The sequence below is a fragment of the Coturnix japonica genome, chromosome 5 (genome assembly GCF_054131305.1).
Source record: "Coturnix japonica strain WE chromosome 5, WE-NBRP24, whole genome shotgun sequence".
Classification (NCBI taxonomy): Eukaryota; Metazoa; Chordata; class Aves; order Galliformes; family Phasianidae; genus Coturnix; species Coturnix japonica.
The window spans coordinates 37,202,791-37,219,572 of record NC_140667.1 but is presented as its reverse complement, the minus strand read 5'-3'; the positions used below and the strand labels follow the sequence as shown (position 1 = coordinate 37,219,572).

At 42.1% G+C, this 16,782-nt stretch overlaps 1 protein-coding gene across 20 annotated transcripts in view; it reads right to left on the bottom strand.

The window, feature by feature from the left end:
• Positions 1-16,782, bottom strand: part of TTLL5 (tubulin tyrosine ligase like 5) — a 107,144-nt gene that overhangs the window by 14,446 nt on the left and 75,916 nt on the right. For all 20 annotated transcript variants that reach the window (XM_015865139.3, XM_032444624.2, XM_032444629.2 and 17 more), the window contains 2 exons: positions 8,600-8,777; positions 710-930 (listed from right to left, as the gene is read on the bottom strand). In XM_015865139.3, the coding sequence (XP_015720625.2) occupies positions 710-930; positions 8,600-8,777 (399 nt within the window). The remainder of the gene's footprint in view (positions 1-709; positions 931-8,599; positions 8,778-16,782) is intronic.

The window sequence follows — 16,782 nt, the reverse complement described above, 5'->3', positions numbered from 1 at the left end:
AAAAGTTAAGGAAGGACGAGCATTTCTACAGATAATGAGGAAAACAATCACTACATTAGACACAAACATGTTAAATGAAATATATAGTTCTGCCTAATGGCATGAGTCAATCATCATACATTAACGTTATGGGGAAACTGGGATCAAGGCCAGATTAGCCTGTTAAGGATACTGGTGGTTTTACGTTATTTTTTTTTGGCAGCCTCTTCTGACCTGCCAGACTTTAACCCTCATCAAAGATTCAACAAGGAGTAAGTGACTCAGGTGCCTAAACACTGCTGACAAGTCATTTGCAACACCTGCACAGGACTGGCACATACAACACAAAATCTACAGAGAACCTGCGTATCTGGAACAGCAGTTGGAGGTTATACAGAATAGGCCTAGGCAATTAAAATGGCACTAGCAACTTGCATTTAGGTAACTGACTCCCAACCTGGACAAGACACTTCTCTGATTCAACATGGTAGTTCCTACGTCCTTGTTTGTATGATATTACAGTCCAGCTTACCTTGCCACTGTGAAAGATTAAAATGCACAATAGTGCACATTTACTTCAGTTCACAGAGGTCAAGCTATTCTGAGATTTGTCTTGAACAGCCTGAAATACTTATGTCTGAGTCATATGTAGACAGGTTCTTCTCCTGTATTCCTTCTGAGTGGAACCAGAGCCAAATTCCTGTTATAGATGGAAAGAGATAAAACTTACTTGGAAATCCTCTGGGCTGCAGTTTTTCTGACCACTGTCTGTCTGTGGTTTGCTGGAGGCTTTGGAATCAGCTGAGAAGGTGTACACTGGGATGGCATCACTTTGTGCAAACTGGTTGCCTTCTGGACACTAGAAGTGGCACTTGATGTCTTGTGGGCACCAGAGCCAGGTGACATAGGTACATGGCTGGTGCTAGATTGCGAGTAGCTGGTAAAGAGAGCCTGGTAAAAGCAAAACAAAATCACAGTAATTGGTCATACTCTCCCTGAATACAGCTGATAGCTGAGAGCACATTTTGTTAAGGGAGAATCTCTGCTCAGTGAAGGCAAAACGTCAAAGTTTTAGGAGCAGTTCCAAGCACAGGGAGAACATTTGTCAATGAAGTAGTTTTGAGAGCTGAGCTGTAGCATCTAGGAAGGCAGAGAAGCTTATTACTACCACAAAACGACACTGTTCTGTAGGAAAAAAGAAACCAAGAGGTCACATCCCCAATCTAATCATGCAATGAGCTCCTATAAACAAATAGAGTTCTTATTGCTTTAACTGACTTTCTGCCTTTACGCTGGTAAGCTGTTCTTTGTCTGCCAGCTGGGATTAAGACAAAGTTCTAGGGAGGAGAAAAAAAATGGCTAGGAGGAAGATGTTAAGATATCAGTTCTTCACCCCAACCCTGCAGGTGCTTCAAGCAATTGGAAAGCTCTAAGGTACATTCTCTGAAAAAGGAAACTTAAGGTCAGCAACTAAAAAAATGGAAATCCCCAGGAATACCAAGGAACTGAGGATATTTCTATTCCTAAAGCAAGTGGGAGAGTAAGAGTGTTGAAGATTTGACATGGAGAACAAAGGAATCTGCATTTTGTGAGCAATAGACTGGCATAGCAGGGAATAGGAAATGAAACCCTACAAGAGCTCTGCAAACTGCTCAGCTCTTTTTAGAAAGAAGTAACTTGCTGGGGTTTCTGCCTTTACTTTCCTTGAAGTTTCTTAGTTTCCCAGGGCAAAGAGGCAATAGCGTGGCCACGTAGCTCGGCAGCTAGACGTCAGCAATAGGAGATGAAGGGGATGGCTGAGCAATTGCCTGTCACCTCAGCATGACCTTGGCAGCAGTGCACTTCACTACATTTGTCCATAGTTCCTTCTCTGGTGAAAAACACACAAAGCCACAGAGAGTGGGCTCCAGAGAAAACCACAGTCTGAGGGCTGGCTGAGTCTCAGCGCACAGACAGGAAAAGCCCCTCTCCCCCGCAGTTCTCTGGTAAATGGCAAGGCAGTGGTGTGTGGGAAGGCGTTTCTGACAGGCTGAGCTCTAGGGAGAAAAGGAAGTGCAGGAGCCAAAACAGGCCTGTTTCCTAACGAAAGTTCACTGACAAGATCCTTTTGAGCTCTCAGTCCTTAACCTCTCCCTCCCCTGAAGCTCTACCTTGATCACAGCTTTCAGCTTTACAAATAAGTAGCTGGTGTAAGTGCAGAAGTCTGGAAAATAGCAGTCACACCCCACACCCTCTTGATAAAACAAACCAAAATGAAACGTGGTTCAGTATGTTGCATCTTAAGAGCCTCCTGCACTACAGAGCTACGATAGAGACCCCCAAGTCACCACACCCCCTTTCTTACTCAGGGATGCCACTTCGCTGTTCCTTGCTTGATATTTTATGCATGTTTTATGTCTGGGGGTTTGATATTTATTTTCTTGTTTTTAAAATCATTATGATCCCGGTGCCTGCAAAGCATACAGTCTTAACCCCTTCCCTATATTAACAATAAAGTGTAGGGAGGCCTGTGTCTCAAGAAAACAGCAAAAATGGATGCTCTAATGAAATCTGATCAGCAAAAGCCGGGCTGAGACCTGCTTATGGAAAGATCATGGATGTTTTCTTGGGGATAATGGAATTCCAAAATAGCCTTTGTCTCCATGCTGTGCTGAGATTCTGGCTGCCTTCCAGGCAAAGATGGAAGCTGACACAGCCCATGGCTTCTGGATTCAGCTACAAAGCACTCTGCCCTGCTGTGAACTCTGTGGGGTCAGAACAGGAAACCAGGAGAAGCTACTGTGCAAATAAAAATGGGCAGCTGATGAGAACAGAGCCTGACTGAACAAAAGAAAGATTGGGAAGATACTACAAAGATGCCCAAAAAGTGGGAGATATGCCTCAGCACTCAGGATCCTGAATGCTCAGAGCTTATGGAGAACAGAGGCCTTAAGAAACTCTGCCAGAAGCAGTCCTGAAGCAGGTAGCTTCAAAATGATGCAGAAAAGGACAGCATTTACCCTATCTTGCACACACACAAAGTGATTTTCCCCAAGCCACTGACAGAAGTACAATGAAAAGTGAGGCTGTGATCTCAGAGAAGATCCTGACTCTCAATCCCGTTTGCCTCATTTGATCACACCTTCCCTTGCATCCTCACCTACACATGTACACCACAGACAAAGTGTCTCCTTTTGTATTGGATAACATAACATTTAAATCAGGGAATCTCAGCAGGAACAGCTTGTCAGCAGTAACATTGCACACCTATGAATATAAGCCAGTAGCAACTGAATTAGGGCTGCTCATGACTGAAAGCAGGGAGGTACTGCAGTACTGTGAAGAAAAACAGATATATTAATGAACTTCAAAAACAGAAAGAATGTTCCTGGCACTTACCATCCCTGTATCTAACACCCATCCCTAGCACACAGTAACGGAACAAATGTTGCAAGCAAAAACATGCTCATTCTGCAACCAGAGGAGCTAATGAAGCTCATTTCCTGTGAATCTGTCTTGGGGTTGAATCTTACAGTTTCTAATATAAAGCATGTGCCAAATGATGCTTTCATTCATAGGTCTGAGGCATTCTTGTGTGGATTTTCTGCTGCATAATTAGGAGCGGCCCAAAGCTGCAGCTTTGCCTTAATGAGAACAGTAGCTGAGTACCCATCTCAGATTCATAGCACTTTACTTTCATGACATTTGTATAAAATATAGCTTTGAGATTTTTATACCATGGTAATTTGGTTTAAATTGAATCAGCAAGCCTGAAAACAATGAGAGTCTCAGCAGTATACGAGAACTGACAAACGTATACACGCATGTACTGCACAAAGATCTGTGTAGCTATGCAGACAGTTCCTAATCATTAATGCTGGAAACTGAGACGTTCAGAAGGAATAAATTATAACAAGGATTTAGTTAAAACATAAAATCAACTAACAAACAAACAAAACCAAAATCCCAACCATCAAGTAAACTGTCGGGAATTCAGAAAAGAGTAAGATATGTTAAAAGGAAAGATGTTTGCTGAACTTGGTGCGATAAAACTTCTGAGAACTACTATCTTCAAATGATCAAAAGGCGAGACTTATTTATAGGATGAAATTAGCCCAGCGTTCTATTGCATAAAATCTACTTACATTTCTGATTGAAAATGTGATCATAACTGACCACACAACTCATCAACATGTCTTGTTTATGCCTTGTTTAAGATGACTTTTTTTATATATAAGTAGGACGATTCGTAAATATGACTGAACTTTCCTTATTTTAATTTAGCTTTTTTTCCCCATCTGAAATATTAGGCATAAAAATGTGAACTCAGTAGATGCTAGGCTAAGCAGACTGAACATAGCCACACAGAGAAGGAGGAACCTCCCTAACAGCTAATGGCATCTTTCCAGTACAGGAAACAATTAGAGAATAAACAATGATGGTATATTAAGTGCCTTGCCAACTGCAACAGAGATACTAACATTTTGGTCATAATATGTCACATGAGGTCTCCTTTAAACATTAAGAATACTGCTGTAAATCTGGTTTTCTTGTCTTTTGGTTTAACTTCATAATTCTCATTCCTTGTTTTTATCGATATCAGATTTAAGCTTCTTGTCTCCATTTTCCAACTCCATCCCTTCTATTTTTTTTTTCCTCTGGCTTTGTATTGTCTCTGCTCCTGCTCCTTGCCACTGCAGAGCTTTATCCATTTCTTTGTCAGATTGCCATTCAGTCAGTGTGGTGCTTTTCTTTTTACCCAGAGAATAAAACACCTATTCTGCCATTGAAGACCTATTTCTACCACACTGCAGAGTGAGAATTAACTTCCACATACAAGTGGGAGTTCTTTTTTTCCTCCTTCTACACAGTATTTTCTGCACTGAAAGTTGCAAAATGCTTGGAGGAGAAATCAGCATTCTGAAGTGTCTGGAAAACACTCAACCAAGAATGGGTGCTACCACAAAGAAATACACAAAAAGCTCTCATGATCAGATGCATCCACAGCATGGCAGTGGGGAGTATTCCTATTACGCAAACAATTGGCCAAGAACTTCTATGCTTTCCAACACAACCAGCTCATCTCCAACATATCGAACTCATTAACGCACAAGCAGAAGCATTTGCCTGCATTATTAATCATGACGCTTCTGTCATTTGTTCACATGCTATCCATTTACATACAACTAAACTAGCTTATTTGTCACAAACAGAAGGAAAAACGGGCAACTAATCATGTTGTACGGTCATGTCATACCCAAGGCGCCTTGATAAATATGCTTCAGCTACTAACAAATGGCTGGCCTGCCTTCCAACAGGAACTTGAACAGTCACATTAAATGTATGGCTTGGACAGGTCCCACACATATTTTCCATGACAGTCTTTCAAGTAAAAGACCTTCCCCTATCAGGGACACACTTGTTTTGTTAATGGAGGTAAACTTTCACAGCTGCAAAGCATTACATAGAGGTGGTCAGTGTAAATCAGAGAAACTGACCGCAAATGGTGGAGCTCATTTTCTAGAAATCATCCAATAGCTGCCTGACAGCAGACAAGGCTAAAACAATGGTCACCCAAGCTCCAGAGCAGCCCTTTAATCTTAATTAAGATAATTCAGGAAGATGTCAGGATCCACTAAAAAGGGTGAATCCAAAATTGTGCAGCCCACAGACCCGTACCCTGTGTTTATCCATTCTTGGAAAGGAGTGAGATTAAGTACTTGTTTTCCTCTTTATCATTCCTTCCCCTCATAGCTAGCCTCTGATAGTGGCACTGAGTCTCCAAATAGACCTTCCTACCCCTTTTTATCACTTGTAGCACTTTAAACATTAGGAGAAGCAGTGGCAATTTCTAAATACACATAGAATTTGGGGGGGATCCTGTCCAACATATTTCCTCAGATCACAGTACCAACTGCTGATTGTGCCCAGACTAACCAGTTAGTGCTGTGACTGAAAAACACAATCCTTCCTACCCTGCTGGGGGCTTCCTGTAAAAGGTCCAATTGATTCTAAACTCTGAACACTCCCAATTATGGTATCTTGTAGAATACTAATAAGCTTTCTCCATTCCAACATCCACGCCAAGCTGCACAGGAAGAGGGAGTGACAAAGAACATGATAGTATATCAGAAAAAGGCATTATGGGAAAAGTATGAGAAAAGATGACAACAAACAAGGAGATGCAAAGAGCAGCACTGAATTTAAGGGTCTTAAGCTACGCAGAGCTCAGAATAAGAGGCTTACCTTATAGCTTTCCCTGTATCTGCAGTTAAGATCTAGTTAAGAAAACTAGAAATGCCTTTCATACTCTGTTGACATGATTTTACTACAAGACTGGTCAACACCACCCATACAAGGATGCTTTATCATGAAAGCAGAGATAAGGCTATGAGAATAGAAGGGAGAGGGGAGCTGACAAACTTGAATGTAGCAAACAAAACAAAGCACAGGGCAGGGCTTCACTACATGAGAAGGCATACTGCAGAGTGTGCACTGAGAGTTAGGCAAGCTTAGGTGACACTAAGCAGAAAACGCATTGAAACTGTGCTTCTGACAGGCAGCAGACAAAAGTGGGATGGACACCAAGGAAGGAGATATAAGGTAGGGAGTGTGCAAGTAACAGAAAAGAAAGGGCAATTCCTGGATTGTCAAATCAAAGAACTGAAGTCTAAGAAGGAAGAGATCGATAAACAGCAAACTAGAGAGGAAGGTCAGGTAAAATGAAGATGCAAGTAGTACAGTGACTGGGAGGGGCATCAGAGGTTCCATGTAACTGTGACTGGAAGGGGAGGTCTGGCTGACTCTATGCAAAGTTTATTCTGAGGGGAAGTGTCCAAAAGACAATTGTGCTATTAAGATATGGTTTTCACTACCAACAGTCCCCATGTTCAGCAAATCCCTTTCTTCATTAATGGCAATTTCAGAGCAGCCTGAGCCCTGTGGCATAGCAATGGCCTCAATACTGCAACTCTGAACCTGCTTGGCTCAGAGAGAGAAGGGAGGGAGAGCAGCAAGGGGGATCTTGTGGGGGTGAGGGGAGGTTTAACAAAGAATCACTTTAACAGAAACTCCTGAGTAATGGCACTGCCCAAGGCCAAAAATAACATCAGCTCAATGTCAGCAATTAGAAGAGGGCTCAGCCAGGCCCCATGACCAGCTCTGGCCTCCTCACAAGCACAAGCCTGTTTATAGTCGTTTCCCAAGCTCATGAGCAGCCACTGCTTCCCACCAAGAGCCCCTTGGATGTGGATGAAAGGAAGACCTCCTGCTTCTGCTCAGAGGGGCAGCAAGAAGTCTGTAGGTGGGGAAATTTGGGGACAGAAACCACGTGCCTGTGTAAGGGCTTTGAGAGAAGGAGTGTAAGGAGCAAAGGGTGAAGGAACTCTCCTTCAAGATGCTGTCAGAAGAGGATGGGGGCAATTTGCCTAGAAGACATTCTCAAAGACTGACCAGTGACTCATATGCTTCATAGGAGGGAGAGTGGGTGTTCAGACCTCCACGTTAGCTCCATTTGTGGTTTTGTTGGAGTCCAGTCCTACCAGACTGTCCAGCAAATTTCTCCCTTCCAATTGAGCAGTCTCTTTTGACTGGAGATTTGTTCACCCAAACACTTCTTTTAGCAAGGAATATTTTCAGACACCATCTGGAGTTGGAAAAAAACAAAACACACCTCCCTCTCCATAATAACAAAAAAGGGTAATAATGAGTGCAGCAGTGAGCTAATTGTAATCGTGGAAGATTCCCCAGACAGGACAGAAAAGCTGTTCCAGTCACAGTGGCCCATCCTTAGCATTTAGGAATCACCCAGAGCATCAATAATATAAATCTATTTTCGTATTTCCTCTAACTTTTGGACATGCAGCCCATTTTTTTCTTCTTGCAATTGTAACAGAGGAATCATATGTCTATCAGGCATCTCAGTGCAAAACAGTGAAAGGAAATCTTAAATATCATGATAATAAAATGAATAGGAGACTTTGAGAAGATTTTCAGGGTTGCAGAAAAACGTTGCACCTGGCATCAGCGTCAGTGGCCATGCCTGCTACACACTGTAACATCTTAAGGAAATTAGTGTGTTTATTTATTTATTTAGATTCTCCTAAATTTTTAAGTTTTCCAGCATGCTACTTTTTCAGTAGCTACATATTAGAAGGTAACCAGAAGGGGAAGTATTCAGTCAAGATAAAGCCCTGACCTGCTTCACACAGAACATACATTGTTGCCAAATACAATTTCAAGACCCCAGATTTGGAAACACTAAAATAGGAGTGACCCAGCTTGAAATACTACCCATGGGCAACACCAGAACTGTGCAATTCAGTAACAAGATTAAGTGACAAAGAGCTGTGGAGACTATAGACAATTTTAAGGCTGTCTGAGGCAATGTAAGGTAATGCTCTGAACTTATACAGAAAAGAAAGCAAGAGCATGCCAACAGCCAAATGGAGGATGCCAATGTGGTGGAAAAGGACAGAAGGAACTGCAGCATCAAAATTTTATTAAAATCATTGCAGCTAATATTAGTTCTATTGTTGTAACACACTGGAAGCTGCGCCATGTGTACTGGTTTGAGGTTATTCCTACTTAGCTGAGACTTGGTCAGCACTGTTAGGTCTGAGACAGGAGCTTTCTTAGTTACCTGGTGTCGGGCTTGGCTTTGCTCCAGTAGCTGTCGTGACTGAAGTTTTTGCTGCTGAAGTTGCTGCACGGCTAAATTCAGCTGATAGTTGGGGTGTGCCAGTGGGCTCCGCGTCACTTTGCTGTAGACACTGTTCTCCATCTCCCCCTCCCAGGCAAAACGATCGCTCTCTGGAGCCCTGAGAAGAGAAAAATCATCACCTTTCTGCTTATTTGTCAATATGGACTCTTGCTTACAAGGCACTGTTGCTTCCTAAGAGCTCCCTAACACTTCGCTGCAAATTTGTTTTAAGTTGCTCCAACAAGCACGATACCTGCTACAGGAGCCATGTGTCAATTGCTGCCTTGTTGTCAGTTGCTGAAGATTTATATCATTAACGAGATAAGTATTTATTTGCATTTGTAGATATTGTCAGTACACTAACACAAGGCTCACACCAAGTACACACATGCTGCAGTAGGGGAAGAATAAAGGCATGCAAAATACTACCCACAGAGAGAACAAATGACAAAGGATGAGATTGCAACTGTGGCATACACTGACTCCACACAATTACAATCCAAAAGATGTAAGGGGACTGAAGATGGGTTCACTTCTTTCATCATGTAAGTAATGCAATACTTACCCAGAAAAAAGGCCTCTGGCAAAGAGGCAATTCTTACAACCCAGGCTTACATGGTGGAAGTTCAGCTGTGGTCTGCAACTTGATAAGTACTGACAGAAACTCACCAGCTTGCTTTGAAGTTTGTAAGCTGTGGTGAGAAGGCAGTACCAGTGCACTTATGCAGAAGGCTGAGGGGCTTTGCAGAGAACAGGTGGCAGACTGACAGGGCCACAAGTTGTCCTGAAGAGGCTACGATGGCCCAGCAACTTACACACTCTGTGATCATAAGAGAGGATGCCATACAGCCCACTGTATCCTGACACTGCCTAATAAAACCTTCAAGCCCCAATGCCTGAGCTTCCCAGGCTTTGGCTGATCTCTGTCATGTTTCTCTCAGCCACTCTTTTCAAATGTTTCCTTCTGGTTCCCAGGGCAGACTTTCCTTGTGTTTCCCATGTATGCCATAACTAGCAGGGATGTAGAAGATACTTGTTGTCTTTTACATATAATGCCATAATTTAGAATGTAGGTTACAATTTTGGCAAAAGTGCCAACTGTAGTTTCACAATATTGTCAAAAGTACTCTAATGGATATCTGTCCATACCCAGTTCCTCAGCAACACAGAACTAAGACAGTCTAGTGGAAAAGAAGTTCAGCTGCTGGTATTTCCACCCCTGCTTCCTCCACTGCTACCATTTTTTCTCTTCTGGGCCATTGGCAGTAGGTAGACTTCCCTAGACTTCTCTGTTCAAGAGATCCCCCTTCCTCACTTTGTTGTTTCCATCATACCTCAGCAGTGCAATACTGGATGAGTTACTCTTGCTACCCGCTACCTTCTGCTACATCTCAACAAGATTCACAGTCTTTCAGTTCTTTTTCTATCACCAGCACTTGGGAAACTATAATGCTTTAGAGAGTACTCAGGCCTTGAAAGTCAAGCTGTGGAGGTTTGAATCTGACTCTGAGGATAGATCTCTTGGGAGATTAGCTCCCCTCTTCTGAACCTGCCATTCTTCTTCCGTCCTCTTTTTATGGAGCAGGAATCATCTCTCTTTATTGGTTTATAAAAGAACAGTTCTCTAACATCATCCAATATCTGAAAATGTTATTATAAAATTAAAATAAATATTTTCTTAGTTTTGTCAGCTTTCCTCGGTTTCCTCTCCTACAGCGCCTAATTTTTTCCTCTTTTCCTTGCCTTCTGAGACTCCTAGATACTCTCTTTACTTGTGGTCCTGTAAAAGAATCTCAGATACCTTCCCCTTTCTGTTTCCGTCCTCAAACAAGATGAGTACAGGGTAACCTCCACAGCAATATGTTCAGGATGCGTGTATTCTTTTATCCTCTCCTTGGTCAGTAATGGGGCCACTGTTCTCTGTTACTGAGGTTCTGTTTGCAACAGTTCAGCTACAAATCCATAGGCACTGCACTGCTGGTCTCCCAGCACTGTCCCCTACTGGGCACGGGATGCCATAAAAGCCAGAACAAAAACTTTGAAACAATCCCCAGCTGCCTTCTCTCCAATCTTACAGCCTTACCAACTGGGTTAACAGCAAGTTGTTGCCATCTGGACTCAACTCTCACCCCAAGAATAAAAACTGCTCTTTTCTCTGGAGATATTTAAGACCCGCCTGGATGCCTTCCTGTGTGACATGGTGTAGGGAGCCTGCTTTGGCAGGGGGGTTGGACTCGATGATCTCTAGAGGTCCCTTCCAACCCCTACAATTCTGTGATTCTTTTCACCGCGTAGATACTGACTCCCTCATCAATCCAGATGTTAAAGATCCCTGGACTTTTCCCTTGTGTGAAGAAGCAGCTGCAGTCTCTCAGTCTCTGTTATTCTTCCAGTAAAGTCAGGGGAAAGCACTTGGATGAAGTGCACAAAGGGCTGTGCTGAGCTGGGGATGTGCCCTTTGGGAGATAGCTGGGGGTTACTGCAGATCAGCCCTTGAAACAAACACCAACTGCAGAAGACACAAAGGTGAGCATTCAGGAGCTCCTTGGAAGACACATTAAGGCTCTGTAAGCAGTTTGATTAATTACTTGTCAGTACTACTAAGAGATCATGATCTTCAGTACCCCTGTTTTGAAATAACGTCTTGTCAGTTTCCTTTGAGTAACATTTTCACACCAGTAATCCCTCATTTGAAAAAAACTTCCTGAAGAAAGTAAGCCAGCACAATTCCATGGGGATATCTCTTGTGGATCTAATAACTAGTTAAAAAGCACATGAAACAAGAGACAGAGTAAAAGGACAATTTCCACATGAATCTGTACTACGGTCTCTGCAGTTCAAAGCACTTACTTAGAAACGAACCAGGAAAAGAGTGAATTTTCTTTTTTAAAAAAGAAAAGTTTGCAGCTGAAAAACTGAAAATCACTGAGAAATGCAAAATAAACATTGCATCACCAAAGAAGACTATCAAAGGTACTGAACAACATATATTGAGGAATGACTACATAAATAAGGGCTCTTCGTTGTGTAAAAAGAGACCATGGAAAGGAAGTAGGAAAAATATATTTAAATTCATGAGGTTCAGGGAGAAGAGAAATGGAGAACAACTACTTCTCATACTGTAAGATGATGGAAAAAAATACGAAGCCATCAGACGAGCAGGCTGAAACAAATAAAATGAGGCACTTTTTCTCTTCACACGTAATTTAACTGTGGATGCCTTCTTACTACAGGAAGCGAGGGATACCAAAATTTTACAGGGTTCAAAAGTAATTATACAAACTAATGTAAGCAAGAGACACTAGAACTGCGTTTATACAAAGATAACACCTCCTGGCCAGGAAATCACTGAGTCCAAGAGAATACTAGGGAATTACCATCATCACATAACATCACCTAATGCTCTTCCACCATTGATTTCCATAGGCTGCTGCCTGAGCAGGACACTGAGCCTTGTAGTCCTTTTGGTCTGAGATAATGCAATCAGTTTTGTTAAAGGTCTTGAAACAAAATCTGCTGCAGGTAACAGTCTGAAGTTAAGAGAACTCAGTCAAGTTCCACTAATCGTTCTAGAAACTAGTATCTGTTCCAATTCCTCTTGTATCACCTCAGAACCTGCAATCCATAAATTCAATCCTTTGATCATAAATAATGCCTAGGAAACAAAAGATGGAGTGATTCACTCTCAAACATGAAAGTCAAGATGAAATGAAGGAAATAAAATTGATATAAATGAAAACTCCACTGAAGCTGTACCTGCTGATCGGCGATCTGGCTTTGTGCCACAGACATGATACACAGTGACTGCAGTTCGTAGTACAGTGAGAGCCACTAACAGAACAGCAGAACTTCAGTATCATTTCCTTGATCCGCATTTCTTCTGTTTTGAGATACCTAGCAAAGGATTAACTGTTATGGGAAGACAAACTCTGAAGTCTGGTGGTCCTGTCTTTAAAAACGCACCGAGACTGATGCCTTGATCCAGCATTTGCTCACTTGAATGGACCATCAAAAACATTAATTTGTACTCTAACTTGTTTTAGTCTTCGGGGGTTTTTTCCCCCCCTGTTTTAACCAATACATGATCTATAGACTGAAATAACTTTTTAAGGATGTAACATTACCCAGGTAGGTTTAGATTAAACTGCCCAGGAGGACACTCTTGAAACTATGCTATAAAATCTTTAGAAAGAACTCAGTTAGAAAAGCCAAACCAATCCCACAAAACTGGCTAACATCTTCTTGCACTGCAGATGGCTGTATGCAAATCCCTACAGTTCCAATACACGTATTCCTTCTCATCACACGATGCAGCACAACAGTGGTCACTTTTGTTTCTACTGGAAGTACTGTTCCTTGTTGGAACAGATTTCACTCTCATGGCCTGCAAAACCCTTATGGATTGAACATGCTTGTCAGCTTCCACAGGTCTTTCTTCTTTATAGACGGAAATCAATATAAATTCATAACTTAAAGCATTAAATATTTGATAAGAGAAAACATGCACATTTGCAAGTCTTTAGATTATTTTCATAGAGGAGAAGGTTATCAGCACTTTGAGAAAGTCCCTATATAACATATTACCAGGTTGCTGATATTACATCTGAAGTCAGACTTCCTTTAGTACAGGAGAACTGGCTTGAAGTCTGAGACTCAATATGCTGCTGCCAGCAATACGCTCCAGCTCTGTTTGCCATGTTCAGAGGAATGCATCATGGTACAGTTCCTATTCTCAGCCTCTTCTTGTCAGATGACTTAACAAAACAAGATAACACCTTTGTGCCCTTCCTGAAATTAGCTTTTCTGCTTAAGGAATTCAGCAACAGATTCAGCACATTAATGAAGGCTGTAAAAAATCTGTAGAGGATCTCACAGCTTAATAGATACTACAGAGTTCACATGATAGAAAAACTCTATAAAAACAACCTGGCTGAAGGAAAAGCTTCTGGATGTGGTTGGACTTGATGATCTTCAAGGTCTTTTCCAACCTGGGCAATTCTATGATTCTATGATCTCCAGAGGTCCCTTCCAATACCTGCAATTCTGTGACTTGCTTTCACATACAGATACATACATGGATGTACATACATGCAAATGGGAAACAGAAATTCCCACCTGTGCCACCAGAGATTGAGTTCCATTCTGTCAGCCACGCTGGTTGTGAGCAATCTTCTCACTGCTTGCTCAGGATTATTTATGGATTGCTTAGTCTAGAGACCTGGCCAGGATTCAGACCTTTACTATGTACAGGAAATCACAGCCTTGGCATTATAGCCCATCCTTTGTAAGCAAGATTTTGTCCTTCCAGCAGCTCTTAGGGCTACTCGGTATTTTTGGCAAGAAACCCACTGTGTTCCTTTCTTTGAACTGCAGTTTTTATAAGGCCTGAGCCAGAATTCCCTCTTCCTTTGCCCTGACAGTGTAAGACTCTCCACTGCAAACCTCTTGCCTCACAAAAGATACAAGTTTGCTTTCCAGAGAAATTTCAATATAATTGAAATACTCTCTCTGCTGTTATGATCATAACCCAGCCTAAAAGTGCTAGAATACAATGCACTAACCTTCAGGTTTTATGGTCCTAATTCTCTTTCCTGCTTTGGTTCTCCATGAGGATGTTATTCAAAAATCATTAACTCTCTTCTGATGTAAGCAACGCTTTCATAATCAATTACATTCACCTGTGCTAGAAGCTAATACAGATGTACTGCAGTTCTACATGCTAATAAAAAACTAAATGCTAATACATTTGTTCACCAACAACAGGGGAAAAAAAAGAGAAAGGGAAAAAAAGCTTTGATAAATGTAGTTGCTGTAAGAAAGGAATGTGGTGATTAGCTTCTACAGAAAAGGAGGATGCTGACTTCTGTCCCCACATCAAATGGATTAATAGGGAATGCCAAGGAATGGAGCTATCATCAAGACCACTGAAAGCCAGCCAGAGAATCTTGTAGTTATTCAGTTACTATCTAACATACAGGAAGTCCTTACTGAAAGAACAGCTTCATTCATGCTTTCATACATATTTACACATTTCATGCTTTCATCTGAATTTCAGCTGAAGCCTTCTTCCAATGGCACAGCTGGGCACTTGCTTGATACTGACTCGTGTGTAACAGGCAACAACACTAATCCATGCAGTATGCTGGTGTTTCCCATACATCACTTAGTAAGCAGGAATTCTGAAACATTTGAAAAGTGCCCACATCTCACTGAAAGGTAATGCAAGCTATGCTCAAATTGCTTGTGCAAATGGAGCTTCAGCAATCCTGAAAAAATAATGCTTTATGTTTAACTCTTAGTTTGTAAGAAGCAATAGGATGACAGCAAGAGTTGTTATAGCTGGAGGTCTACAAAACTGAGTAAAGAATTCTCCTTTCAGACTAGGTAACAAGCTAACAATAATGTTTTATATCCCTTTCTATAAAGGCTGGAGCTAAGGAGGGGCCAGGGCCCACTCTGGCAAGAAGGGAACTTAGAGCATTCATAAATCAGAGCTCCCACCTTGCCAAGGAATGTAAGACAATCTCAGGCAGTAGTTTCTTGCCTACAGGGCATTCAGGTGGTATGACAGGTCCAGGAAGTTTTCAGTACAAAGTCCTGGTGGGCACCAGCTGCTAGAAAAGTAGTTGGCCTAGTAACTAATGACTCCATCTAGCGTGGCAGCTCCCAGCATCCTGCTGACTTATGCACAGCCACTCAGAAAAACACTGAACATTTTCTTTGGCATGCTATGTGTTTCTTCCATCCCTAACAATAGGCCCTAGATTGGGGCTGGCTATGGAGCAATGATAAACACAGTGGGACAAAGCCCAGGACGCTGGGGGCCTGGCTGAGGCGCAGGGCAGTCGGGCCTCTCACAGTGCTGCTCGCCTCAAGGCCTTTCTTTGTCTCTTCTCCCTCCTTCCCTCCCCTCAGATTCAAAAGCAGTAAATTAAAAATTAAGAAACAGAACATCAAGCTTTTCAGAATGGTTTGCTCCTGTCCTCTGCTGTTATCAGGAGTCTCTAGGAAAGAGCCGCTTTGGTACAGCTTAGTCAGCAAGAACTTCTATTTTAACACTGCCTGTAGATCTGACTGCTGGAACACACAGACCCCCTACAACACAAAGCAGCCATACTGCAGAAGTAAAGAAAGGCATCTTTCCAAAAAATATCAGCAGGGAGAACAAAGCAGAACTTCCCTGGCAAAGGTACAGCCAGACAGAGGAGCAGGAGGCCTGTGTAAAAGGAAGATGCCATCACCTAGTCTGCCATCTGCTTTCAGGCTCTGCAAGGGAAGCCATGGAAAAGCTTTCAAAGTTATTAAGCAACCTATCAAGGCTGCATCGGCACAGTAAAGGTAGAACGGTATTTTGGGTTCAAATCCAGTTCAAAGTGACACATACAATCTCCCACAGTGAAGGTGTTACAGAGATGTCGGAAAGCTTCCGTCCCAAAGCACCAATCAAACCTTCTCTTAGTGATGAGGCACAGATGCAGGGAACTCGTAATAGATTCAGCCTTAGCTCTTCTGCTCCCCACTTTCTCAGCAGCCTCACCTGCCTCTACCTACAGAGCAGGTAAGAAAGCTGTCAGCATCTGCATGCCTCAAGACAGCAGATGTACAAGATGCATGCCAAAAGTTGGTTTAGGGGAAGAACAAGAGAGGTTCTGTGGAATTAGCAACAATTTCCAGATTCTTTCACAGGTTAACTCTAAGAGCTAACAGAAGCACAATTTAAACAACCCAGAACATTTTTATGTCTATAATTTTTAGCAAGTGTCAGGAGTCCCCCTCTGCTTTTCCCACAGTTCCTCCTTTAAAATGAGAGTTGTTATTGTTACAAGAATTTCATTTAAAAACAAAGATGCATGCAAAAGCATCCAACTTGTTTCCTTGTAATGCACATATCCCAGGGACTTGGCGTCATACCATCAGCTGCACAACACAGGCAGGTATACATTCAGTGTCTAGAACTTTCCCTAACACCCCCCACTAAATTTAGGTTCTCTGCATATTCTTCTCCTTATTTCAGGTCTAAACCTTCACTACAAGACCTATACCTTCTTCGAGCTTAGTCAGCCTCACCAGACTTTAGTCTTTCAGACCTTTGTTTGTATATTGCTTTTCTATACACTTTCTGT